Source organism: Ochotona curzoniae, unplaced genomic scaffold (genome assembly GCF_017591425.1).
Source record: "Ochotona curzoniae isolate NIBS_2020 unplaced genomic scaffold, NIBS_Ocur_1.0 contig_4501, whole genome shotgun sequence".
In the NCBI taxonomy this organism is placed as follows: Eukaryota; Metazoa; Chordata; class Mammalia; order Lagomorpha; family Ochotonidae; genus Ochotona; species Ochotona curzoniae.
Window position 1 is genome coordinate 2,628,877 of NW_024466307.1, and position 26,484 is coordinate 2,655,360.

Consider the following 26,484-nt stretch of genomic DNA (forward strand, 5'->3'; position numbering starts at 1 on the left):
CTGAATTCAGTGGAGATATTGAGTCTTATGGTAGAAAAACCAAAAAGCTGCATAAAAGGAATTGAATATTTCCACTAGCATGTTTAGAAAATTTTATGTACAAAAGAAGAGGTTATCATTTATAAAAATCTTGTCATGAATTTTCTGGAGAAGAATTTAATTTTAAAAGTTTTTAAATGTGAAATTTCACAGATTAGAAGTGCTTCAACGTAAGACACATCTTTGATAACCTGGAGTTAGGCCTACCCTATCCTCAGTTTCAGCAAACCACAAATGCACTCTGGTACTTAGCTTTTAAAGTTAGGAGTCTCCTTTTTTACGAAAAAAGGACAATCAATTTCTTTAGGACCAGAACAAGAGCATGGATAACCCAGGGTACTTCTCAGGCGCCACAGTGAACAAAGAAAAACGCCACCATGCCCGTGTCAGCCGCGTTCACTTACATAGTCGTGGAAGGCTTTTGCTTCACTCGAATGTTCACATGTTTCCCGTCTCTCTGGAGCTGCACAGTAGAGATCCCAGAATACACTAAAAAAGAAGCAGTGATGGAGCAGTGAGACAGTCGCACCACACCAATATGAGAAACCACAATTCCAAAAGCAGAAGACATGCTTCATACAAAATTTTCTATGGCACAAATCTATCTTTGAAAGATTTACATCTAGGCAAGATTCTTTTTTTTTTTTTTTTTTTTTATTGTTGCTTACATTGTATTATGTAGTACAGTTTTATAGGCGCTGGGGAATTCCCCCCACCCCTCCCATACCCCTCCCCCCCCCCATGGTGGATTCCTCCACCTTGTTGCATAACCATAGTTCAAGTTCAGTTGAGATTCATTAGGCAAGATTCTTGAAGCAATTAAAGGGGGCCCTCCAGCTACCCTTCAGAAATGCAAAGAATGATTTTTCTAAAAGAAAGAAATAATTTAAAAAATAACTTAGAATTTTTCATTTTTATAATTGGCTATTTATGACTTAAAACACTTGAATGGAGTAATTACAGTATTTTCACAATTTTTCCATGAGGAACACAAAGACTATAATATTCTAATTAAATTATTGAACAATAAAGTGGTTCACAAGATAGCTTTGTTGCCCAATCTGCAGAGCCCTACCCTAACCATTCAGTTACACTGGCCAAACAGACATAGTTTCTCATAATACCCTCTTGCGGTTACCCAAATAGATTAGTAACTGAAAATAAAGGAAGCCAAAGTCCTCTCTCTTCTCCCAGTCCAGAGGAATGGAAAGGAGTGGGAAGAAGCTGAAGCAAAGCGAAGTGGTTGGGTAAAGCACTGTCCCGCTTGTTACAAATCACAGCTCTGGTCATGCTGGCATTTAGCATGTCACAGTGGACATGAGCTAAGGATTAAGGAATCTGGAAAGCAAATATCTGGAAATTTTGGTTACAAGTAAAAGTAATTCTGATGATCTCTAGAATTATTTTTTCATCCCATTTTTCTGGTCCTATGGCTGTGGGAGGTAGACTAAGCCAAGCAGGTCAGCAGAGGTGGGGGGCATGTGGGAGGTGTGCTTGCTGGACAGTCCTGGAGCACACTGCTGAGCCTGATCAAAAACACGGCGCCCTCCTCCAGACACTGCGCCCTTTTTGGCATCGCATGGCACATGTCTGACACGCCTGTCACATCACCAACACTGTGATTACCTTCCAAAAAGCATGAAACGCACATATGTTTTTCAGGCAAGCCACTGACGACACAGGTAGAAGTGACACAATAAATTTGGTGAGTGGCACCTGGACTTGTGTCTTGATTTTCAGAGCCCTACGGAGACTGACTCTCTCCCCTCGGCAGGGAGAGAAGAGACAACACCAGGCAAACCCAGTCTCAGCATGAGGACAGTGCATCGCCCTCGGAGAGGGGGAACTAGGGTGCTGAGTCCCCGTGATGTCCCCTTTACCACTTGATTCATTGCCTTTCCTAACAAGGCAAAGGAAATCCATTATTTCCTCGCCTATTAAATACCTATGAAAAGCAAGAAACACAAAGAATATAATAAAGTCAGAAATAACTTAAACAAATCTCAATATTTTTCAGAAGGAAGCGATTCCAGCTGTCCTTGGCCTCCCTCGGCCCTTCGGAAGGAAGACTTCCAGATCTGCAGGCGCACAGGCACGCAGCTCAGATGTCCCCACCGGGTCAGGTCTGAATTAGTTCCTGGTAATTACTCTTCCTTTCATGTTCTTAAGGCACACCAAAGCTCTTAAGACTAAAATTTCACAGTATAGTTTTTCCAGTATTTGGTTTAATCACAGAATATCACATACAATAATATGACAAACAACTTAATATATCTACGTGTACCCTAATTTCCTGGTAAGTATCATTGAGACCTCTCCTGAAAATTATTCCAATATGTTATCTTTAGAAGGCTGCCTTACTCTGTGAATTGGGGAAAAAATGCATTGTTTTTATTGTGTTTGTCCTAAACAGTATTAAACAACTACTAGAAATGATTATTTCCACTTCTATAATTAAATCAAATGTTTATCTTAGGATATTAACGTTCTATTTTTAAGTTTGACTTCTGGACTCAGTGGGAAGTCAACAGTTTATAAGATCAAGCTTTGAGATAAGAAAACAAGTTACTAAAATACATAGGATAAGTTTATATATGTTATTGCTGAAAATGCTGTATGCCTTAGATATGATCTTCTGGAATAAAAGTAAGGAAGTGGATCCTTTAAAAACATTTTCCCATGGTAAGCTTTGTTCCGGGTCCCATCTTAAGTACATTTTTACCTGGGCATGCTTAATCCATGCCATGAATTCTAATCTCTCATTAGTTGAGAAGGCCAACAGAAAATCATGCTATAAATAGAACTGGTTACGGAAAACACACAAAAATTGAGTAAACCTACAATTCAAAAAAAATTCTACTCATCAGAAGTCCCTTAATTAAGCCTATGGTCATCTATAAAACTTAAGGTATAAAATTAATTTAAAAGGTAATACTGGTAAGTTTCGCTGCCATGATACTCATTTTTAATTCATACTTCATTCATTTTACAAGAACGAATACATACATATGCTTATCTTTCTTACCTATCAGCATCAGAAGTGGCACTTCAAAACTTTATCTTTTCCAGAAACTTCAATCATGGTTTGTTCTAGCAATGCAACCATAGTCAGCACTGTGTCTGAAAATTAATATAAAAATAGAAACTCTCTCTTGGGCCCAGCTCGGTGGCTAAAGTGTTTGCCTTGAACGCACCAGGATTCTGTATGGGCACCGGTTCTAATCCTGGCAGCCCTGCTTCCCATCCAGCTCCCTGCTAGTGGCCTGGGAAAGCAGTCGAGGACGGCCCAAAGCCTTGGGATCCTGCACCCGTGTAGGAGACCTGGCTTCAGATCGGCGCAGCACCAGCCTTGTGGTCACTTAGGGAGTGAATCATCAGATGGAAGATCTTCTCTCACATTCCCTGTTCTTTGCTTTCTCTCCTCACCCTGATCATATCTCTTATCCTAGCTGTCACCTACACTGTTTTATGAGATACATTTTTGGTGTAACTCAAGTCAAATCAATCATTTAGTACGCAAGGTCTATTATAGGCAAAACATACAAGACTAGTAATAACCTCTCAGCCAATTATAAGTATCACATCATTCTAACATGCCAAGTGGCTTAATTCTGCTGCCTCCGCCTTCATGGGGTATTTGATTATTCTTGAATTTCATCCTGATATGCTCATTAGATTCTAAAATCATTAGTATTAGCATACTACAAAATTGAACTTCCAACTGAAAGGTAAAATTAAATTCTCATAACAATAATATATACTTGTTTATATTCCTACAATGTTACATATATTTACTTTAGGGTATAAAAACCTGAGTTGAAGGTTACTCTAAAAGATGCTTTGTATTTGTATGCTATTAAATTGAAATGCACAATAGTTTCTACAATAAAAACCGGAAATGGCTTGTATTTGGAAACTGCACAAGCTAATGTGCATGGGAAAGCGAGTCATGGCGCTGCTGCACCCTGCAGGAGATGAAGGTGAGGGTCCTGGCTCTGGCCTGACCCAACCCGGCTGCTATAGCCACTTAGAGAACAAACCAGCAGACAGAAGATCTCCATGTCTCTCTCCCTCTCTCTTGCTCTGCAGCTCTGCTTTTCAAATAAATAAAATAAATTTTTTTTGAAGGCAGGCTTTGGAAGGGGCATGTGATATCCTGGGATATCCACACTCCAAAGTGGAGTACTGGAGTTCTCCCCCTGGGTTTGAGTGATGGCTCCAATCACAATTCTAGTTTCCTTCTAATTCACAACCTGGAAAGCAGCGGGTGATGGCTCAAGGACTTGGTGCCCTGCCAATCTTCTGGGAGACCTGGCCTGAGCTCTGGCTTTGACTTGGCCCAGCTCTGAATATTCCAGAATGAAGCACCAGGTGGGGGAGTTTCTCTTTTCCCTGGCTCCCTCTCTCGTTCCATGTCATTCAATAATTTAGCCTTAAGGCAATCATTATTACATTCTTGTGTCCCTACCTTGAGCACAAATTCTGAAGCCCAGTTCTAAAGAGCTAAGGATACGAGGTCAGGCAAACAGGATGTAAATCCGCCAGCCAATGGCTTTGCTACATGCAACTTTCAGTACAGCTGAGAGCTTTCTGGAAAAATGAATCACAGCTTTCATTAGTTCTCAAAAGACCTCATGACTTTAAAATTGATTTAAACTGAACAAATAGAATCTGAAACTATTTATGTGTCCACAATTTATAATTATGGGTTACCTCCAGCTAAGCACAAATTACAAAAACTCACTTTGCTAACACAATACTTGAGATCAGCCTTACCCCTTGGATAAAAGATCCACAGTGGTGTTCCCCTGTAAGAAGTCATTTTCCCAATAGCAACAGCATGCACCTGTTCCTGCCACAGCCCCAAGTGCCACTGTAAACTTGTACGCTCTGGCTTTCCGGCGGCCCATGAGTCCTCTGCCTGCTCCTTGTCTTTTCTCTGGGTCTCCACAGCAGGGCTTCACGCCTACGAGTTGGCTTTATGAGGCTGCCACTGCCCCGGCTCAGCATCCTCCCCAGAAGACCTTGCACCCACCCCATGTCCTTGCAGACCAAACCAGAGCCTTCCAATTCAAGCTGAATGTCTCTTGTGAAACCCTTGGCCCCACTGCCTCTGCTCTGGCCATGCGGTAGAGCGGTTCCCTCCTCTTACACACAAGAGCTGTGCTGAAACCCCCCACCCCACTTCTCCCTGCCTCCCCCCAGGACACCCGTTCCCTGATGGACCTCTCCACAATGCTGAACAGGAACCTCAGGGCTCCTCCCCCTGTTGGTCCTGGGCAGCCCCTCACATGAGCTTCTGCAAGAACTGACTGGGCCCACTGTCTCCAGACTCCCAGCCACTCCTTGAGCTGGGTGGTTGGGGTGTTCTGGCGAGCAGTTGGCCAGAACTGGATGGAGACCATCAGCAGCCTTCTCACTACATTTCAGACATGTGCATTCCTTGCTGTGACTTTAGCTGTGTCTCTGAGCGGATACCAGTGACCTGCTTTCTCTCTTCTCTGGGTGATCCCTTGTTTTGGCTTCTGGATTTCCTCTGCCCTCTCTGGTTGCACTCCAGAGTCCTTTACAGCCCCCAGGAACCTCTGGACTTTGCAGCTACTGGCCCAGGGAAGGCTCAGTACCAGCCATGCTCTCTCCTCCTTTGCAGGTAACACCATGTGGCTGCATGGCCACCTCACCACCCCACCTATACCCAGGACCCCCAGAGCTGGCCACCGATCCACAGCATCAGAGGAATGACACATGTTTCCATTTCGGAGCAGCAAGGGTAGCCAGCTACCAGATCCTGCCAACCCCATCTCTCAGTCTGCCCCTGTGTCCCTTGCTCCAGCGACACTGCTGTCCTTCTCAGTGAAGAGCCTCCTACCTGCTTCTCTGGCCTGAGCTCCCTCCGGTCCCCAGCTCACCACAGAACCATGGGGACTGCAGACAGGTACGCTGGCCTCCTGATTGTCCCACTTAATAACCAAACTGCACTGTGTTCTTTAGATCTAAGTACCAGCTCCCGGAGTACTACCCCAGCCTGCCCCGCCATCCCATCACCTCCATGCTCAACATGTCAAGGCTGTGTCTACACTGCCAGCTTGCCACAGCCTCTGCCTCTCACCTGCTGAGCCCTCTCAGCATGCATCTGCCTGGGACACCCTCATCTCCCTTGTCTCCCTGGTCGACACCTACACATTCCCTAGACCTCGGCTTAGGTGCCAGCTGCTCTAGGGGAAACATGCCTAGCACATGCCCACAGGGATCTCTTTCTGGATACAGAGCCTGTTTCCAGCAGGAGGGTAGGGAGTGTATCTGTCTTACTCTATGAGGTGTCCACAGGATGTGGCATAGTGCCTGGTACATGCAAGGCACTCAGGAAGCATCTGGGCACAGTGGACAATAGGGAAGCGTTACAAGGTTTGCATAGACAAATGAGTAAATAAAATTTCAAGACACCACCACCAAAAGGCAAGCATAGGAAGATACAAAGGGAAGCCACAGGCAACTGGCCACTGCTTGGCCATGCATTCCTGACTCCTGTGTGCAGTCTTTCACTGGATGAGCAGCTACAGTTTCAGACAGGGTTGGCCCATTCTAGAATTGCCCACCACATCATCACACCCATTTCCATCCCCTTAGGGAGGAGAGGTAAGGGTTCAAAGAGCAAAGTGGAACAGCACACCAACGTCTGGCTGCCAGCACAGTGGCCTGGCATCACGAGGACTAGGCAACTGATTCAGCAGAACACACTACATAGACAGGGCCAGGGACAAGAGCCATCCTCTCCTGTCACCACGAGGTAGGGAGGAAATCCCACACCTGGCCCCCACTGGTGTGAGGAAGTCCTGATCCCTGCCCCCACATGACAGTGTCAAGGTCTTCAGTGGATACTTGGGTTTCGATGAGGCGGTGAGGATGGGCCCTCAGGCTGAGGTCAGGGTTCTTTGTAAGAAGAGACACTCACAGAGCTCTTGCTCTCTCCCTGGCCACTGACCACGCAAGGACACAGTGAGAGCGTGGCTGCCTTCACACAAGCCTACAAGGGAGCCCTCGTCAGAAACTGACCGCTCTGGCCCCTCCATCTCGGCCTCTAGCAGCCAGGTTTGCGGGACAGGAAGCGTCTGTGGCCTCCCCAGCCATCCTGTGGCACTGCATAAGGTGCAGCCCCGCTGGCCGAGGCTAGGCATACAGAGTTAGATATTCTGCCTACTGGTGCTGGTTCCAATTTGACTCAGCAGTAGTATATTCTCAATAAGAAACATCAAACGCTGGTTTTGAGGGTTTTTGTTTTATGGTGTTTTTTTTTTTTTTTCTGATTGACTACCTTTCAGAAGACAATTTTATAAAACAAAACTCAATCCAATGGAAGCATGAAATCATACTCTGGTACAGCACAGGCCTGTAAGAATGCATTATCAATTCAGTAAAAATGAAGGAAAAGATACTTACCACCACCAAGAGTGCAAGAATCCCGGTGGTTCTCCCAACGTGATGTTTTTTTCCCATCTTATCTAAAATGAATAAAGGAGATAGTAAATATTCCCTTGATTATACTTTGCTTCGCACATATTACACAGCAGTGCTAGAATACAAACCTCAAAGTCTGGGGCATTATTTGAGCTTTCCATTACTCTCACATTATTCTCCATGCAAGTGCTGTGAATAGCAGACCAGCCCGTGAGAGAATGTCAGCACCACTCTCTGGCATTTTCTTTCCAGTGGGCCAGGCCCAGTCACGAAGCTCTCTTCTCCTAGTTGCAAACCCAGCTTCAGTGACCCTGAAAACGCTGGGGCTCAGATGAACCTGCCAAGTGGCTTACTGTGTAGTCCACGGTTAGGTGGCTTCCTGTCAGCTGCAGAGGGACACTGGGTACCAGCCTGGCTGAGCTCAGAGCAGCCCAGCAGCTGTCCCTCACTCCAGCTTTTGCAGACAAAACACCTTCATGGAAGTTATATATATAACTAGAAAAAAGAATAATCAGAATTGGAACTAGGGCAGTGTTGTCCATCATTTCAAATGGGAAAAGTACATTACTTATTTAAACAGGAAAAATGAGCTTCCATTTGATTAAAAATCATTTAGGAATTAGCAGTGTTTGTAACTAATGCATACAGACCAGAATCAGATGACTATTTAAAAAAATCATGCTAAAGAGAACTTAACTTTTGAACTCTTCCTTTTTTCAGTTTAATTTTACAACAGAAGGCACCTCAGGACCTTAGAGTACACCAAAGTCGCCACTGCTGACACCACTATGAACATTGGGTGTCACCCCTGGTCCAGAAGTGGACAGAGATTGGGCTCTATGTGGATTATGAGCTAAGCCTGAAGGATTAACTTTCTGAACAAATTCCTCATTGGAGGGAGGGGACCAATGGGGCCTAGCCTTCACACAGTGACAGTGATGCTGATGTCACCTGAGGCCCTTACGGTCATGACAGCTTTAACTGAGATCGCTGTCCCTTGAGAATCAACTGTTCTGACCAAGTACTTTTTAGAAAGTAAACTGAGAAATCGGCAATCTGCTTCAACATCTTCAAAGGCCCTGTCAAGAACACCAAGCCCCACCTGCCTTCCCGGCATGCCACGCGTGTATTTTTAACCCAGGCAGCAAACACCTAGAAGCAGCAGAAGTCAGGAGGCAGCTTCCCTCAGGAAAGTCACTGCCGAGCTGGTCAGGCAGCGGAGGCGAGAGACAACAGCCAGCTGGGATACACGGCTGCAGAATGCCCAGGGACAGGAGCCGGGGCAGCAACTCACAGCATGAGGCAGCAGACAGCAAGCTACTGCGTGGAACCCACTGGAACCATCAGGAACTCAAGCGGACACACTGAGCCATGACCCATTGCAAGTCTACCTTCCAGCTTCTACCTTAAAATTCAGGCAATCGAAGAGAAGACATCACCTCTCAATTTTTATTTTAACTGATTATACAAATAGTGTATTTGTGCCTTGTTTTAAAAATCCTACAACAAAGAATGAGATTACTTTTGGTTTCTTCAACAACACCATGCCCCAAGACAAACTACACTGTAACACACATTCTTTCTGAACTTACTGAAGTATACATGCATGAACAGGTACCCACAAAATACAATACAAAGAATTGCTGTACATTCGTGACCTTCCAGAAAAATGAATTACTTTGCCTTCCTTCTTTTACTAGATAATATTTCAGAAAGCTACTCATGCAAATCCCAAGAGCTCAAACTTCTCTTTAACGTCATGGAAAACTTCTACCACAGTTATAGACACGCTCCCCTCTGCTGATGACCTAGGTGCTGAGAACGGACTTCCTGCAGTCTGGCAGCCTACAAACCAATGAATGACTCCGAGAGGCACACACGCCTCCCGAATGCAGACACTCTGCCTTGTGGGTGACAACGGCTCGTCTGCAGCGTCCTTCTCTTTGTGAAATGCAGCCAGACTGACAATGCTGAGACATTCTCAGTTCTGTATTCCAAATACAGCAAGAGGAAATAGAGTCGTGATAAACCCTTGTCAAAATGTCTGAAATAGCCTATGAGGCTGCGTTTCTACCAATCGCTCGGGAAACTCTGTGTATTTGTTCCCCATTGAGCTCAGAGCCTTTGAGAAGCTGGGCACCTGCTCAGTCCACGTCACCCACGCGAGTTCCAACACCTGAATTCTTCCACATAAGCAGCAGTTTTTCTTTCTCAGTGACATTTAGTGGCGTCTGTATCTCATGTCTTATAATGTCAATAAGAAAATACAGTCTTGCTGGAGCCAGAGTTGTGGCTCAGGGAGTTAAGCCACTGTTTATAATGCCGGGGTCCCTTGCGAGTATCAATTCATGTCCCAGCTGTTCCACTACTAACCCAGGGCTCCTGGCTCCACAGAAAGCAAAAGATTACCCAACTGCAACCCATGTTAGAAGAAGCACCTGGTCCTGGTTTTGATTTGTTTCAGTTCAGCCCCTGGCCTGTGCAACCCTCTGGGAGATGAACCTACAGATCAAAGATCTCTCTTTCTCTCTCTCTGTTTCTCTCCCTCCTTCTCCTTCTGTAACTCTGTCTTTCAAATAAATATCTTGAAAAGAAACAATGTGGGGAACCCCCAGAGGATTCTACAGGTTGAGTCCACTGAGAATGGTCTGTTGATACAGATCAGAACATTTGTGGTATCAGGTTCTCAACTCCACTAAAACAAAACTTGCAGGGCCCAGAGCCTGCTTATGTCCTTGGTGGTGAAGAATACAGCCTTTAGCCACATCAGTCACTTCCACTAGATCAGAAAGGACTCAGGAAGGTCAGGTTTAACCCAAAGTCTAAAGAATGACCTAAGGAGAGAAGACATGCAGGGAAACTTGCGGCTGATTTCAGTAAATTTTTGAAATCCAACTGTCATCATATTGTCCATTTACCTTGTCGAGTTCTGTATTCTGACCAAGCCTCTAAAAATGCCTTTTCCGCACTACCAATTCACACATACTAACAAACTGAAAGTAAGACTGGGGCCGTGTGTGTTTTTCCTTACGTCTCTGGTACCCTGTCCCCTCTGCTACACCCCAGGAGAGTGCGGTGGGTCAGGGCTGCTGGCAGCATCACTGACCTGGTAAGAGCCCTGACAAGACGATAGTGAGCAGCACTGCCACAGGGCCCCACGTGAGTCACTGCTGTGCTTGTATATTTTGAACACAGTAGAAAATAAAAAGGTGAATTAAGAATTAATTAAGAATTAATTTCAATGTATCAAAAAGGCTTGCATTTCAATGTTTTCATAATTTGAAAATTAAGAATGATTTTTTTTCTTGGTTCACTGTTTTTTTTTTATTTTTATTTATTTTTTTTTTAAAGATTTATTTTTATTATTTTTTCATTGGAAAGGCGGATATACAGAGAGGAGAGACAGAGAGGAAGATCTTCCGTCCGATGATTCACTCCCCAAGTGAGCGCAACGGGCCGATACTAAGCCGATCCGAAGCCAGGAGCCTCTTCCGGGTCTCCCACGTGGGTGCAGGTTCCCAAAGCTTTGGGCCGTCCTGGACTGCTTTCCCAGGCCACAGGCAGGGAGCTGGAAGGGAAGCGGGGCTGCCGGGATTAGAACCGGCGCCCATATGGGATCCCGGGCGTGCAAGGCGAGGACCTTTAACCACTTGCGCCACCGCGCCGGGCCCGGTTCACTGTTTTTTTTAAAAAAAAAAAAACTAATGTGCACCTCACATTTCTTAATTGAATTAGCACAGGGCTCAATAATCTCATCATTCTTAGCACCACAATATAAACTGGAGAATCAAAAGCACCAGTGTAGAAAAGACTTTCAGAAAGAGAAACAAAAAACTTCAAATAAGAGTGCTTCCCCTGGGGGCCTGCACCATGGCAAAGTAAACGAAGCCTCCTCGCGTGCCACCTTCGTCCCATGTGGCACCAGTTCATGTCCTGCTGCTCCACTTCCGATCCACATCCCTGCTTTTGGTCTGGAAAGCAGTGGAGGATGGTTAAAGTCCTAGGGACCCTGTACCCCCATGCGAAACCTGGAGGAAGCTCCTGCCTCTTGGCTTCTGACTGTCCCAGCTCCAGCCACTTCAAGCATTTCGGGAATGAACCAGCAACACATTATTGTTGTCACACTGAGACAACTTTGCCTGGAGAAGAGGGGAAGGAAGCTTCTAGAAGTTGGCTATTGACTTGCACGTTTGGGGGTACCGAAGATACTTAGACACGGCATCACGCACACTGAAGACAACAATCAGGGTTCCCACCCATTTATAAAAAACCTCAGAAGGAAATGCATAAAGTATATAAAACATACCTCTGACAAAAACGTTTGGGCTGATTTCTGAGCTCCTACATGGAGCAGATATTCATACACGTAGAGTGCTAACCTGGAAAACAAACAAAACACTTGTTGAGAAAAGGAATATGTGAAATTCATTATTTAAATAATAGACTGTTCTTCCAGTGCAAAAAATATTCTAAACACTAAAAATGACAGAAATTAACTCCCCCATACCCTTTCAATTACAAATTTATACATGAATATTCAGAAGCAACTTAAACTACCTAAACAGTATATGGAGGGGCTGGCATTGTGGTGCAGCAAGTTAAGCTACTAGCTTTAATGCCAGCATCCCTTCGAGTTCAACCTGCTCCACTTCCAACGCAGCTAATGATCCAGAAAAAGCATCCGAAGATGGTCCAAATGTTTGGGCGCCTGCCACCCCGCTGGGAAATCCGGATGAAGTTCCTGGCTGGCTTGGGCTAGCCCAGACTATTTAGTAGAATGAACTAGCAGATGGAAAATCTCTTGTTTCTTATGCTCTCTAATTCTGCCTTTCAAATAAAGGAAAAAATCTTTTAAAAAATACATAGCACATTTACAAAAAAATTTTCTTTGCAAAAAATATCTAAAGAGAGATTTTTTTTCTTGACTCACCTCATTTAATCATAACTTTATTACCTTTGTCACATTTAGTGCAATTAGTAATTAATAATCAAACACTGGTAATTTTCACCTATTTTGAGAATAATTATTATCTCCATTAATAGAAGAAGTCAATTCAGTTATTGGACCTTTCCCTGTAGCCTCTTGTTCTTCAACCCTTTTAGCAAATGTCTGTCTTTTGAACCATGTGCCAAAACTGCTGCTGAATAACCATGTTCATATTTGTTTGGCAACCTGTCATTATTTAGATTTGATTGCTGAGTCAATTAACAATCCAGTCAGTTTCATAGGAAACGACAGCACTACAGGAACTCTAAAGACATCAGATCCTATTAAACACATGGGTGCTTACAGTTTAAAGGTTAAGACAAAATTACATATCAATTTATCACTGAAATGTAAAACACCGAACGTGCAGCATACAGTTAAAATGGCTCTCATTATCTTGTGGGTTAAGAATTTCTAAGCCACACCATGTGGCTCAATTTCAGTTGAGCTGTTAACAAAATATTATTCATACACCCAAATTAGTCTGAGGCAGTATTTTTAATGATATCTTGGACCCATGCCCGGATAGCTCACAACAGTTCAGCTTCTGCCACACTGTATTTACCAATATTGAACCAGGTTTACAGTAAACAATGCAGTGTAACAATAATCACGGCTCTGTAGAGCAGTGCCACTTCTCTTGCCAATCAAATTTTTGATTGTCCAAGATTGATGGCATGTGCACAAGTGAGTATTTTCTTGATTTTCATGAATACATACTGTGCATCTTTCAGGAAAAGAGAAAGCCTGCAAAAATTGAGTGCCTCTGTCCAACTATTTCTTGCCCCTTCCCAAAATTGTCCCAATTGTCAACAAGAACATAATGCTTTAGCCCCTGAACACCGTGTGAGTGGACGTCTGCTAAAAGCTGTACAAGCATAAAGAGTGTGTCGCAGCAAGTGAGTGTGCAAATGCAATTTTACAGACATCTCCCGACCTCACCACCGCAGTGGAACTTCCCAGAGTCTCCTTGACTATTTTCTACTCCGCCACACTGAGGGCCATGGGCTGTTCCCTCCAGGAAACGTCTCCCCATCCCAGTGGAAGTCTGGCCCACCCCTGAGTGTGTCGTCAGTGGAAGGACCCTCTTCCCACTCAGTCTTCCTCCAGCAGCCATTCCCAGCCCTCTGGGCACCTGCTGGTCAGGAGCGCAAGCATCGGGGCAGGCTGGGCAGGCTGACAAATGCCTGCCAGGGACAGAGCCGGCCCTCTGCCTAGTGAAGAACATACAAACCTCAGGCCAGTTCTTACACTGGCTTCAGCTGGTATGTGCCCAGCAGACACCAGGCCAACACCAAAGGCGGAGGAACTGCCCACAAGAGGCCCCACAGTGGGCCCGGGGAAAGAAAACATATCTGAGAACAGGTAGAGTCAGAGCCCATGTGTGGCTTATCCTTTCTGCAAAACCCCGTCCCTCCCAATCCACTGAGCTACTTCCTTGAACTTGAACTATATTCTCTGCAGTATGTTAATACATGTCTAATTGAGAAGCAAAGGATAGATACCCTCCTTATGAGCACAGTTAAAACGAGTAACTCCCACTTTCTCTATGGGCCTAGGACAAAGCATCCAACAGCATGGGCAGGAAGTGACGTGGGGCCAGTGAGGGAAGCATGTGACAGTGTGTGCAGCATCTGGCAGGGCTGCACGTCCAACCTGCTGGACAGGGAGACGAGCTGAGAGAGCAGCGCACTGCGCAAGCCCCTTGAACAGAACCAGCACTTCCCCGGAAGCAGGGATCTGTCTGCAGAGGGCAAGGCCATGAGCAAGAGTCACCAGCCTGCAGTGACAGGCCTGCCACAGCTTAGTAACAACCGCCACTCGGGACTGGCCACACAATCCTTCAGACCTTTCCTTCTATCCAAGCTGCAAACTTGTTAAGAGTTTCCAGCAAGATACCTCTCTCTCCGAAACTGACCAGGTCCAAAGCTAACGTCACCATCTGCACCTGCTGTTATCGTCCCTGTGCACCTCTTGAATGAAGTTTCCTCATTCGTCAAACGGGAAGAATACTTTGTATTGTTGGAAAGATGAGGAAGCACTGCACTGTGTAACCATGACCATGCAATTTTGACTAACGTTTGCACATCCAACAACTTCCCAAGTCACGTGCTGGGTCTGATGCCACAATCTCGCCGGCCCAGGCCCTGCCCTCCCATGCTCTCCCACTGCTGAGGAACCAGCAGGATGTGCCATGCAGGCAGGAGTGGTTCTAGCTTCAGACACCATGTGCCTCCCACTAGCTCCCGACATTAAGGCATTGCAGCTGCCAGATTTAAGACTACCCAGAAAATCCTGGGGGAGATGTCCCACAACAAGGGTTGTTTTGACACAGATGGTTCAGGGTGTGGGGACTGACAGCTGTCCATACACACAGGTGGATCCCAATAAGGTCGCTTTCCCAGAGACATGATGTCGCCAAATGTAAGAAAGCCACAACCTGAGCTCAAAATTTAAAGACAAATATTGTTTTTAATGATCTTTGTCAAGTTTAAATACAGTTGATAAGATATACAGTGGTTATATAACCACAGCAATTTATAATATCATCTAAATACACAGAAGAAAATTAAGAGTAGGTTGCAGTTAAGAATAGGTTGCAAAAAGAAGACTCAGCTTTTTTTCCCCTTTGGAAAAAAAACACTGGGGTCAGCATTATGGCTTACTGGGTAAAGCCTTCACCTGCAATGACAGCACCCCAAATGGGTATCAATTGATATCCCAGCTGCTCCACTTGGGAACCAGCTCCCTGCTGATGGCCTGGGAAAGCAATGAAAGACAGTGAGAGTATTTAGACCTCTGCCACTCACTTGGGAGACCCAGATGCAACTCCTGGCTTCAGCCTGGTCCAGTCCTGACCACTGCAGCCATCTGGGGAGTAAACCATCAGACAGAGATCTCGTGTGTGTGTGTGTGTGTGTGTGTGTGTGTGTGTGTGTAACTCTCTCAAACAAATCAATCTTTTAAAGAATAGTTCAATTTTAAAAAGCATGTCAGTGACTCATGAATCATCCATCTTTATTCTAATTTTATTCTAATTTTAAACTGGGTGTGAGTGAGTGAGACACCGGCATCATGACTAACCATTCTAAAGATGGAGCCGAGGCCAGAAATGCGAGAAGTCCTCACTCCCGGGCACTTCGTGAGCAGCCAGGCTCCAGAACTCAGAACATGTGGCCTCCCAAGGTGAACACATCCAGTCTCACCTCGATCCCCCTGTCACAGCTTACAATGAGGGGACCACACTTATTCCTCACCATGCACATGATTCCAACAGAACTGAGTGTGGCTTTCCTATGTACAAATTAAAAATTAGAAAATAATCAAAATTTATAAAAATGAAAGTACCTATAAGTGTTGAAGAGTGTTAAAAAGCTGACTGTTCCACCCAAAAATCAAATAAAATGAAAAGGTAATAAAAGACTGGGAAAGTAGGATATATAATCAAAAAGATGAGAAAAGGCTAACACGCATAATGTGGAATCAGCACACATAAGACTGCCTGCCAGAATGGCAACAAAGATCTTAATTTTAAAATAGTGAGCAAATGATGAAAATGAAAAGTCCAATAAGAAGAGTCATTACACATAGCAAATCTCCCTAAGGAAAACTACTCAACTGCCCCATCATACAACATGCCCCAAGGCTCCACTAAGGAACCCAGCAGACTCGTTCTCCATGGTAAACTTTGGAATGGTTCAGGTCTCCTGGAAACTGGCGGATGACAAGGTGGGTGGGGAAGGGCAGAACAGTCTGTCCACCTGCCCCAGCTGGACTGTGTCCAGCACAGCAGGAGGGCTGTGTGCGCGTGTTCCGGGAACAGCGGGGCTTCCCACGCTCGCGGGATCATTGGAGTTCAAACAAGATGTTTTGTCACATGGCAAACTCTCTTAGGCAACAAGGTCCCGGAGTCAGATAAGAGTTTCTGACTGTGGACTTTTCTTATGTCCCGTTATTATTTCCACTAGACTTTAATTACTCACTTGAAAAAAATCAGCAAGCAAATGAAGAGAATAATTTTATATGATTTGACACACCGCATGTTTATCCTAACATATTGTAAATAGTAGTCACAACTCCAAATGATTTTTATATTTTTTACATAACAAAGCTCACAGTACCAAAAACTGGCAATCTAAATATCTGATTGTCATATACCTAAGTGATGGGAAAAGATATATTTTCTAAGAATGTTAATGAAGTCAAGAACTTTTCGATTAGATTGCCTTCCTTTGACTGAGCTGAGTTCCTAATATGTTTGGAATATTAACTCTTCATCAGATGTTTGATTGCAAATGCTTTCTTCCCATTCTACAGATGACCATTTCTTTCTGTTGATTGTTTCCTTTGCTCAACAGAAGCGTGTTGGTTTGATATAATCCTATTCGTCTGTTTTTGTTGTCTGTGCTCCTGGGGTGACCACCATGAAAGCACTGCTAAAGCCGATGTCATGGACCTGGTGGGCATTTGACACAGTGGTTTGGTTACTGTTGGGAGCACCTGTGTCCCCTAGCCGGGTGCACGGTTAGAGTCCTGGCCACTTCACTTCTGACGCAACTTCCTGTTAATGTATACCCTATGAGACTTGAGCTCTTGGCGGCCAGGGAGGAGACCCAGATCGAATTCCGGGCTCCTGGATTTGGCCTCGTCTAACCCTGGCTGCTGCAGAAGTTTGAGAGGCGAATGAGCAAACGGGAGGTCTCTGGTTCTCCGACTTTCAAATAAAGAACTTCAATAAAAGCAAAGGTTATGGGCCCGGCACGGTGGCCTTGCAGCTAAAGTCCTCACCTTGAATGTACCGGGATCGGATATGGGTGCCAGTTGTAATCCCAGTGGTCCCACTTCCTACACAGCTCGCTGCTTGTGGCCTGGGAAAGCAGTCGAGGATGACCCAAAGCCTTGGGACCCTGTACCTGCATGGGAAACCTGAAAGAGGCTCCTGGCTCCTGGCTTTAGATTGGGTCAGCTGCAGCTGTTGCAGTCACTTGGGGTGTGCATTATCAGAAGGAAGATTTTTCTCTCTGTCTCTCCTCTCTATATATCTGACTTTGCAATAAAAACTAAGTAAATCTTCAAGAAAAAAACTAAGGTTGCAATCCTTCCCCATGTTTTCTTTTACAGTCTTTTACACTTAAAATGAAGCCATTTTAGCTTCTTTGTACAGTGTGAAGTGAGGCTCTCATTCTATCCTCCTTCACGTTCACACATCAGCGCTGTTGAAGAGCTGGCCCTTCCCCAGTGTCTGCTTGGAGCAGCCCTGTTGCAAACGAACGCACGGTAAACACACAGGCCTCCTTCCCGGTTACTTTGTGCCGCTCGCCAAGCTCACCATGCTGCCTGGGTCACCACTGCTTTGCTGAGTATCCGAGCTCAGATCTTCTCTCTGCTCCTCTGGGGTATCAAGCGCCTTTTGTGGTACTATGATAATTTCAGCGATTTCCCCCTATTTCTATAAAAATACCATTGGTATGTTGATAGGATTGCAATCAGTCACTTTGCACAGTACTGTGGAAAATGTGAAGACAAACTTTGAAATCCACATGTAGTTTTAGAATATATTTTCATAAGCTTATTAGACTCCTTGCTGATATAACAGTATTCATTTTTCCAATTAATACAAACAATTATATCTTCTTCAGTTTCTCTCGCCAATGGTTTGTAATTAAAAATTCAAGATATTTAACTACATAAAATATTAAGCCTGATGAACTTTATTTCCCACAGCTTGCTAAATGACTAGTTTAGGTGAAGAGCTAAACTAGGTGTGTATGTGTGTCCATATAAATGTGTTTCGCTTTTTGTTTTTTTTTGTGGACGGGGGGGAGGGGAGGGACAATGAAATTTTTAATTTGTAATTAGAGACATAACTAAATATTTTTAAAATACTACATCCTAATAAATGACTAAGGCAGAGACTAAGAAACTCCACAACTAATTTTAAAATATAGAAAATGTTAAATATTAGTGATGACCAAACAAATATATTTTAACAATAAGATTCTAATTCCCCCATAAATAGCTATACCTAAATAAACATACACTGATGAGAGCAATAAATTCACATAGCTCTTAACAAAACCAATTTGTCAATAAACAGATAAAGAACTTAAAAAAATGCTGACAAACTCTGACCTAATAACTTCATTACTAGGTATCTGGTCTAAAGAAATCATTTTAAATGTTAAAAAAAAATTTACGTCTCAAGATTGTTAGCTAAAAAAAATGCAAAATACACAAAAATGGAACTAGCTAAGCTTACAAATATTTAACATCAGTTACTTTCACATTTATAAATATAACTCAGAATTTAGATTTATCTGTTCAATAAATCCTGAAGTGACTTTTTCCTCTACATAATTAACTTTAAAATCTGAGGAAAACGGCTTTCCATATCAACAAAGAAAATGATTATAAATTTACCTTGTAAAAATTACAAATCCTAAGAGAAGGACCTGAATTTTTAGCATTCACACGAGCCACGTGCATGCTTGCCACTCGGTAGCGTCTCTCCATCTGGACAATGACCAGTAGAGCCCCGCCTGGATCGCCAGAGGCTCAAACTACAGGCAGCTCTCCACCTTCCAAGTGATCACCTCACCAGTTCTTTCTGCAGCCACGCTGTCCAGGTGAGGTTGGATTTTACCTATGAAAAATTACAGGAACCGACAGCCGGGTAGCAGGCTGGAAGATTCCCTAGGCCAGCACTGCTGCTTTGCAGACAGAGTCAGCACACCTCAACGGACGGCGCGGGCGGGCTGCCTGTGGCTCATGGCTAACTCCTCTCTTTCAGAAAACACATTTATGTCAATATGCTTAAAACACTCAGTTATTTAGAAAAGCATTATTTCATAAATGTTGGCTAATGAAAATGGGCTGAATTAAAATTTTTATTTTAATTTTATTCAAACTTAAATAATTCAAGTGGAGGTGACTTAATTAGTTAAAATGGACATAACCTTTGTCAGAGGATAAGTTTCACGACAGGATTGATCAGGAATTTTCTTCACATTACACATGTTAATTTTAACAATAATGGTTCAATATTTGTAAAGATTTTCAGAAGATTATACCATAAAAAGTACCACTTACTAGCAACACAACAGTTGCACCTCCCAGTATGCGTTCTTGTGAGGCAGACAGAGCCACAAATTACCCATAAACATCATTAAGTTAAGTGCCTTTACAACCAAAATTCAACAACCAATAGCAGGTTGCAACCATGAATCTGCCCATACTGCCTTGTATCTGCTCATCACCTACGAAGGACCCTGATTTGGCAAGCTATCCTTTCAAAATTACAAAATGATAGGGTGTTAAAACCGAAAAGCAGGAAGGAGTAGCCATTTTCTACAGCAAAACCTCCCATCATCCAAACATCAGTGAGAACTGACGGCTCAGCTGGATTTTTCACATTTTTTAACCCACTCAGCAAGGTAAAAGAAAAACATTCAAATAAACATAAAGTCTGAAAATTAACGGGTTCTCATTTGGAACTTCAAAATCTTTTGTTGGTTTCAAAGTGCAAAGGCAGAGGAGAGCGGGGACAGGTTGATGGTTGTTCCTGAGTCTTTCTGAAATCAAGCTACCACAATGTACTCTGGGTTTATCTCTGCATCTACAGCACAGAAAATATTTTTCAGTCAACCAAGGACTCACCTAAGCCCAAGAGAATTCTCCGGTTTCTTCCTTTCAGGGAGAGAGGCCTAGGATTCCTCCCATGGATTCCAACTTCAGGATACCACACAGCCACTTATCCCTACCATCTGGTGTGTCAATAAAAACCCAAACTGCTTCACAACACAGATGTTTACTGTCACAAAACCATTCTTTACACAGATTCCCAAGTGCTATTACAAATAGTAGGTTACAAAAAAAAAAAAAAAGTGGCGAGGGGGGGAGGTTTAGGGCAGCTCAATGGCTCAATGAAAACCCTCACCTTGTAAGTGCCGGGATCCCATAGGGTGCCAGTTCCTTCCCAGCTACTCTACTTCCCACCCAGCTTCCTGCTTGTGACCTGGGAAAGCAACAGAGGATGACTCAAAGCCTTGGGACCCTGTACCCACATGGGAAGCCTGGAAGAAGCTCCTGACTCCTGGCTTTGGATTGGCTCAGTTCTGGCTACTACAACCACTTGGGGGGTAAACCAGCAGATGGAAGAACTTTCCTTGTGTCTCTCCTTCTCTCTGTAAATCTGCCTTTCCAATTTAGAAAATACATATATAATGATAAATCTTTTTTAAAAGGCTTATTTATTTTGAAATAGTTGTGGGGGAAGGGAGATAGTTTCAGTCCCCAAATGACCAGCACTGAGCCAGTCTGAAGCCAGGAGCTACATCCAGGTCCCCCGCAAGCCTGGCAGGGGCCCTAACCTGGGCCATCTTCTGCTACTTACCCGAGCTGTTAGCAAGGAGCTGAATCAGAAGTGGAGCACTGGGACGCAAACCAGCACCCATATGGGTCTTTTCTCTCTCTCTCTCTCTTTAATATTTTATTTTTATTTGAAAGACAAAGTTGCACAGAGAAGGAGAAACAGAGAGTTAGAGGTCCTCCATTTGCTGGGTTCACTGTCCAAATGGCCACAATGGACTGAATTAAGCAAAGCTGAAGCCAGGAGTCAGGAGTCTCCTCAGGGTTTCCCACACGGGTGCAAGGGCCCAAGAACTTGAGTCATCCTATGCTGTTTTTCTAGGCCACAAAGAGGAAACTGATCAGAAGTAGAGCAGCCAGGTCATAAACTGGTACTAATATGGGATGCTGGCACCACGTGTAGAGGCTTAGCCTACTATGCTACAGTGTCAGCCCCTTTTAAAAAAATAATATGAAGAGAACAGATTCCACAGGCAAGGAATTCCACTTCCTTTACTTCCCCGCTTCCCCTACCCATTCCTTTCCATATGAATTTTTTTTTAAAGAAGAAGAACGAGAAATGCCCTATTTAATTTTGGATTGTAGTTTTTTAATGTGTGGTTATTGTCAGAGATTGTCAAAGAGCACAAGTTCCCTTCCTATTTCCTTGTAAGAGGAAATGAAACAAGATTAAGGAGTCAGTGATGGACGCCTAGGAGGGCCTCGAAGGCAGGGTCTCCAGACAGACTGGCCTCTGCCACTTAATACTACTGAGTTCCCTGTGTCCAGTCCTGTATTTGCTTTCCACACCACGACAGGAGCCTTGGAGATGCAGAATCAAGGAGCAGGTCCTGACAGTCATGGGGGATCTCAGAGACCTGGCTTATGCCTCAGCCACTGTGCAACTCCAGGACTGACCCAGCACACAACCAGTGTCCCACCATGACACCCAGGTGACCAAATGGCAAAGATCACCGCGTGAGTGACACAGCAAGGCGGTACCAGGAGCCCCGGGCAGCCACTAAGAGAAGTTCCTGGCTATGAAAGCAGACCAGCCTGACCACGGGTTCCACAAGTTCACACCTGAGTGCCAAGGAGGTGTGAAGGATGAGACGTCCGCTCCCAGCGCTGCCTTTGGAAAGCTGCCCACAGTAACAGCAAAGCTACAAAACAGATTCACACTGACAACGACTAGGAAACCACACAGTCACACTAGCACCCAGATTTTGTCTTATACATCAATCTATTTTCTCAAAGCCAGAGTTGGAGAAATTGGTGCATAGTATACACACCAACACTGAGGCCACTAAATGAACATGAGCAACCTGAGAAAAGGACAACACCTTTAGTGAGCAGAGGGACCGTGATGAAAGATCTACCAGTTCAGGGACTGGACTGCTACTTGACTGATGTGGCACTAATAGAAACTGAAAAGTAATGGGGGGGGGAGGTGTTGATTTGCTGTGTTCAGAAACAGAACTCATATTCTTATACAAACAAGCAAGCTCAAAATTAAAATGACCGCACTCAACTTGGGCAAACCAAAAGGCTAAAAACATGAACAGGAATAAAAATTTAAATCAACTGTTGGTAGAAATACAGTCATTCACTAGGTGGAGTAAACTTTTCCAGCCCATCTTGGAGCTCAACTGCAGATGGCAGAAGCAGTCCGGATGCACCTGACAGCATGGAGTCACAGTGTGGAGGCTGCCCTTGACACACAGGCACCCACTTCCTTCACTCGCTGTGTGCTTGCACTACGGCTGCCGCGAGCGCATGGTCCTCCCACCGAGAACACCAGTGACTAACCCTGGACATCTTCCCATCCTCTCCCTCTCCATGTTTCCACATCAAAATTAACATCACCCTTCACTTCATACTAAGAAGCTGGAGACAACGAAAACACTGGATCTACTACACGGGCGGCAGCAGGCACCAGGGCAGGCAGCACAGGCCCCTGAGGAAGGGGAGTGTGTGAGTGGAGTGGAGTCCTGTGCTTCTGGGCCCCTGCCTCCAGGTGCACCCAGGGACACAGAGAGGAAACCCCAATACAGAACAGCAGCCTCTGGAGCTGGAATCGAGAGATGGAGAGAGGAAGAGGTTTGGGGAGCAGGAAATGTGAGGCTGATGCCAGACAAAGGGAGCCACTGAGGAAAAGGAAATCCCAATAGCCTGCACTGGGCTACCTTTGGGCACAGGTTGGGAGAAATTTTACCAAACAGGCCAAGAGCTATGGAACACACACACGCACACACACACACACACACAGTGCGAGGACCTTGCCAAGAGCACTCAACAGAGACCCATGGGACATGCCTCAGGCCCAGAGACAAAGTGACTACAATGTTGCCCAAACCATGGCTTTCTCAGCTAAGTGCAGCCACACCTGAGTGGCTAAAAAGTAGCTTTAAGTAAAGTTAAGTAGCCACTTTCCCCATTGAAGAAAGTTATCCAGGTACAAAGGCAAATATACTATAATGACTTCCAGGTGTGTGAAAGACTTTGGAAAAACCACTGAAAATTACTGCACTGTTAAAGGCAGAATAACATGCAGCACTAAGAAACCAACACAACAGCAAGAAGGTTGCTACTGTATTGTCATATTGAGCATAGAGGGAGGAGGGCAAACCCCAGAGCTTATGGAACTGTACCATACAATAAAATTATCTCACAGCATCCACACTGCATTTGCATGCATGGAATAATGGGAGCACCTAGAATATAAAGTTACAAATTAATTAAAACGAACACTGACAACAGCCACTGCAGGTGGAAATGCAAAGTCATCCTGCCACTCTGGCAAAGCCTGGCTGTCGCTTACAGAGCTGGACACGTTCTCCATGCTTCCCAGTGATGGTACTTTATGTATTAGCCCAAATGGAAGGCAAATCTATACACAGACAAGAGGCTGCACACCAACAGTAGCTTTATACGTAACTGCCAATCCTTGGAAACTGCCATGATCATCCTCATCTGGTTAAAAGGAGAGTTAAATGGAGGTGAATCCAAATGATAAGACATTTAAGGCTAAGAAAGAAATGAGCCTATCACTCTATGGAAAGCCAGCAAACTACAAAAAACTACAAAATCGGAGACGATTCTGACTTTGGCATGTTCTGGAAAAGTTAAAGCTGTAGAGAGAGTAAAAAGACTGGTGTTTTCAGGAGTTAAGGGTGAGAGAGGCAGAAAGAGTGAGCAGCGGTGCTCTGCGCTTCTGCATTGGACACTTTGCCCAAACCCAAGAATGCGTACCACAACGGACGCCTAACCTGGAGCATGGACCAAGGCCAGAGTGACAGGGCAGGCTCATCAACCCTGACAACAAGGGAGGCCCAGCCGGGTGGGCGCAGTACCGGAAATCTCTACCCCTTGCACTCACCTTGCTGTGAAACTAAGCCATACCCCTCACTGAAAAAACAGCTCTGCAGGAGATGCCAGAATGTCTTACCCACTTCTCCAGACTTTCTCATCCCTGACAAGGTTTCTACGGTCAAGAAAAAGCAATGTTTACAATACCATGAGTTCACAGCTGCAGTACCAAGCTTCCTGTAAATTATTATCTTCGTGAACCATTTTCCTCAAGTGCGGGTGGACAATACTCACTGGGGAATACAGTACAACCAAGGAAGCGTCTTCTTTCTAAATAGTGTCTATTACCTCGCCCAAGAAAACAAGGTGAGTCACAAAGGCTTTCAAGCATTCTAATGTTTTTCTTCTGGTAACTAAACAGGAAAAATCATTTATTTAGAACTTCTTCCGTGCTTGGCCACTCCTACTTTTCTTCGTTTCTCCCCTGAACTCTCCTCTCCCGTCTTTGCTCTCACCGTTTCAGCATTTACATCGATGCTGCTTTAGGTCTGCTTTCCTTCCCCCGGTTTCTTTCGCCTCCTCCTTGAGCCTTCCCACCTTCCCCTGTTCCTTCTCTAACCTTGGCCAGGTCTCTAAGTTTACTGACCTAGGGATCTCTGGGGATATCTTCAGCTGGACTGTCTGCACCTCCGTTGTGTTCCAAGGACCCACATGCACCAATAAGGAGCCTAGTGCTTACAACCTATCTTCCATTCTCCCTAAAGGAATTCTCAAAGGATTTTTTCCTCATAGCAACCCCCAGCAGCGTCTCTGGCTTGTTCTGTGGATAGCACAGGCAGGACAAGGGAGAAACGCTGCTGGAAAAGAGAGCTCCTTCGTGCGGAGGATCGGAGCCCACGTTCACAGTGGATCTCGGCTCAAGAGAAAACACATCATGAGGCCCTCACTCTGATTTTCACAGGATATAAATGTGTGGGAATCCTTCTAAAGCTGCCCTTGCAGGCTACGTTTTCAAATCTCCAAATCAAACAATCAGCAGCACAGCAGGCTGTAGCACCTCCAGGACTGAAGCTGTTTCCTACCCTTGGTTCCACTGTGTACAGGCATCAATGACATCAGCCATTGGAGGTGTTTCCTGACCTTGGTCCCCCTGTGTACAGGCATCAATGACATCAGCCATTGGAGGTGTTTCCTGACCTTGGTCCCACTGTGTACAGGCAACAATGACATCAGCCATTGGAGGTGTTTCATTACTTGAAGTACTGACAATCAATGAAATGCCATTAATTTAAGACCCACAGAGGCAGAATTTGCCACAACATGGTAAAAAGGGTTTCATCTTTACTCTGAGAAAGAGTCCATCCAACAAATTAGCAGCATAAAATCATTCCAAACATCTGTTAGAAACAGGAACTATTTTCAAATATCCTGGAATACTTCACAAGTAAATATTTATCATGTCAGTTACCGTCAACAGTTAGGAAGCTTCTATTACTGTTCTGGGTTTTAGATAAAAACAAAATGTAGACAGAAGTCTTTCCCTTAAAGTAATTTTCAGACTTGTTAATGGGAAGAGACATGTAATTAAAAATAAGATCAATAATACAAAGTAGCATCTGATGGGTGTGCAGGCAATGAAAGCATCAAGAATTCAGAACACAAAGGGCTGGGTAAGAGGCCTGACTGAAAGGGCTTTTGACTGGCAGAGCAAATGACAACTGAGGCAGCGAAGGGCGGAGGGGAGGGAGCGGGGAAGGCAACAACGTGGACCGAGTCTGTCCATGGAAAGATACCCCCTCCCTGAGGCAGATCCCTACACCCTAAGAGAGGCAGAAAGACTTCACCACATCATGTGATTTCTACTGCAAGCAATAACGATGGAAACATACTGATGATGCTTTTAGCTCAGAAAACACTTTCACATACGAAAGTAGATTATTCAGGAGAAGCTCAGAGCAATTTCATTAAGATTTTTTTCATAGTTCTCAAGTATTGGTTTCATTTTTTATGAAAATAAACCTTACATGAATTTTGTAGTTGCAAAGTACACTCGATAATGAAAACTTGGAACTTTTCAAAGCTTTTTAGCATGGTAACTTATTTTGTAGGCAAAAACCTGTAATTTTTTTAGACCTAGAATGGAGTTTATATTTTTTAAATCATAAAAATTACAATTCTCTCATTTTTAAAAATATCTCAAGCAAAATCTTAAGATGTTTCTCCACAGAAAAGCCAAAAGAATAAAGAAAACTATGCCAGAATGAAAAGTAGGCTCCACCATCCCGAGAGCCTCAGCCACAGCGGTCTCCAAGTCTGTGCCTCCCGGTGCACTGCCCCGTGTTAGTGCA

At 44.4% G+C, this 26,484-nt stretch overlaps 1 protein-coding gene across 8 annotated transcripts in view; it reads right to left on the reverse strand.

The window, feature by feature from the left end:
• SSBP2 (single stranded DNA binding protein 2) overlaps positions 1-26,484 on the reverse strand; it is a 172,331-nt gene that overhangs the window by 99,932 nt on the left and 45,915 nt on the right. For all 8 annotated transcript variants that reach the window (XM_040985992.1, XM_040985989.1, XM_040985986.1 and 5 more), the window contains exons 2-4: positions 11,801-11,873; positions 7,477-7,538; positions 444-528 (exon numbers count right to left, since the gene is read on the reverse strand). In XM_040985992.1, the coding sequence (XP_040841926.1) occupies positions 444-528; positions 7,477-7,538; positions 11,801-11,873 (220 nt within the window). The remainder of the gene's footprint in view (positions 1-443; positions 529-7,476; positions 7,539-11,800; positions 11,874-26,484) is intronic.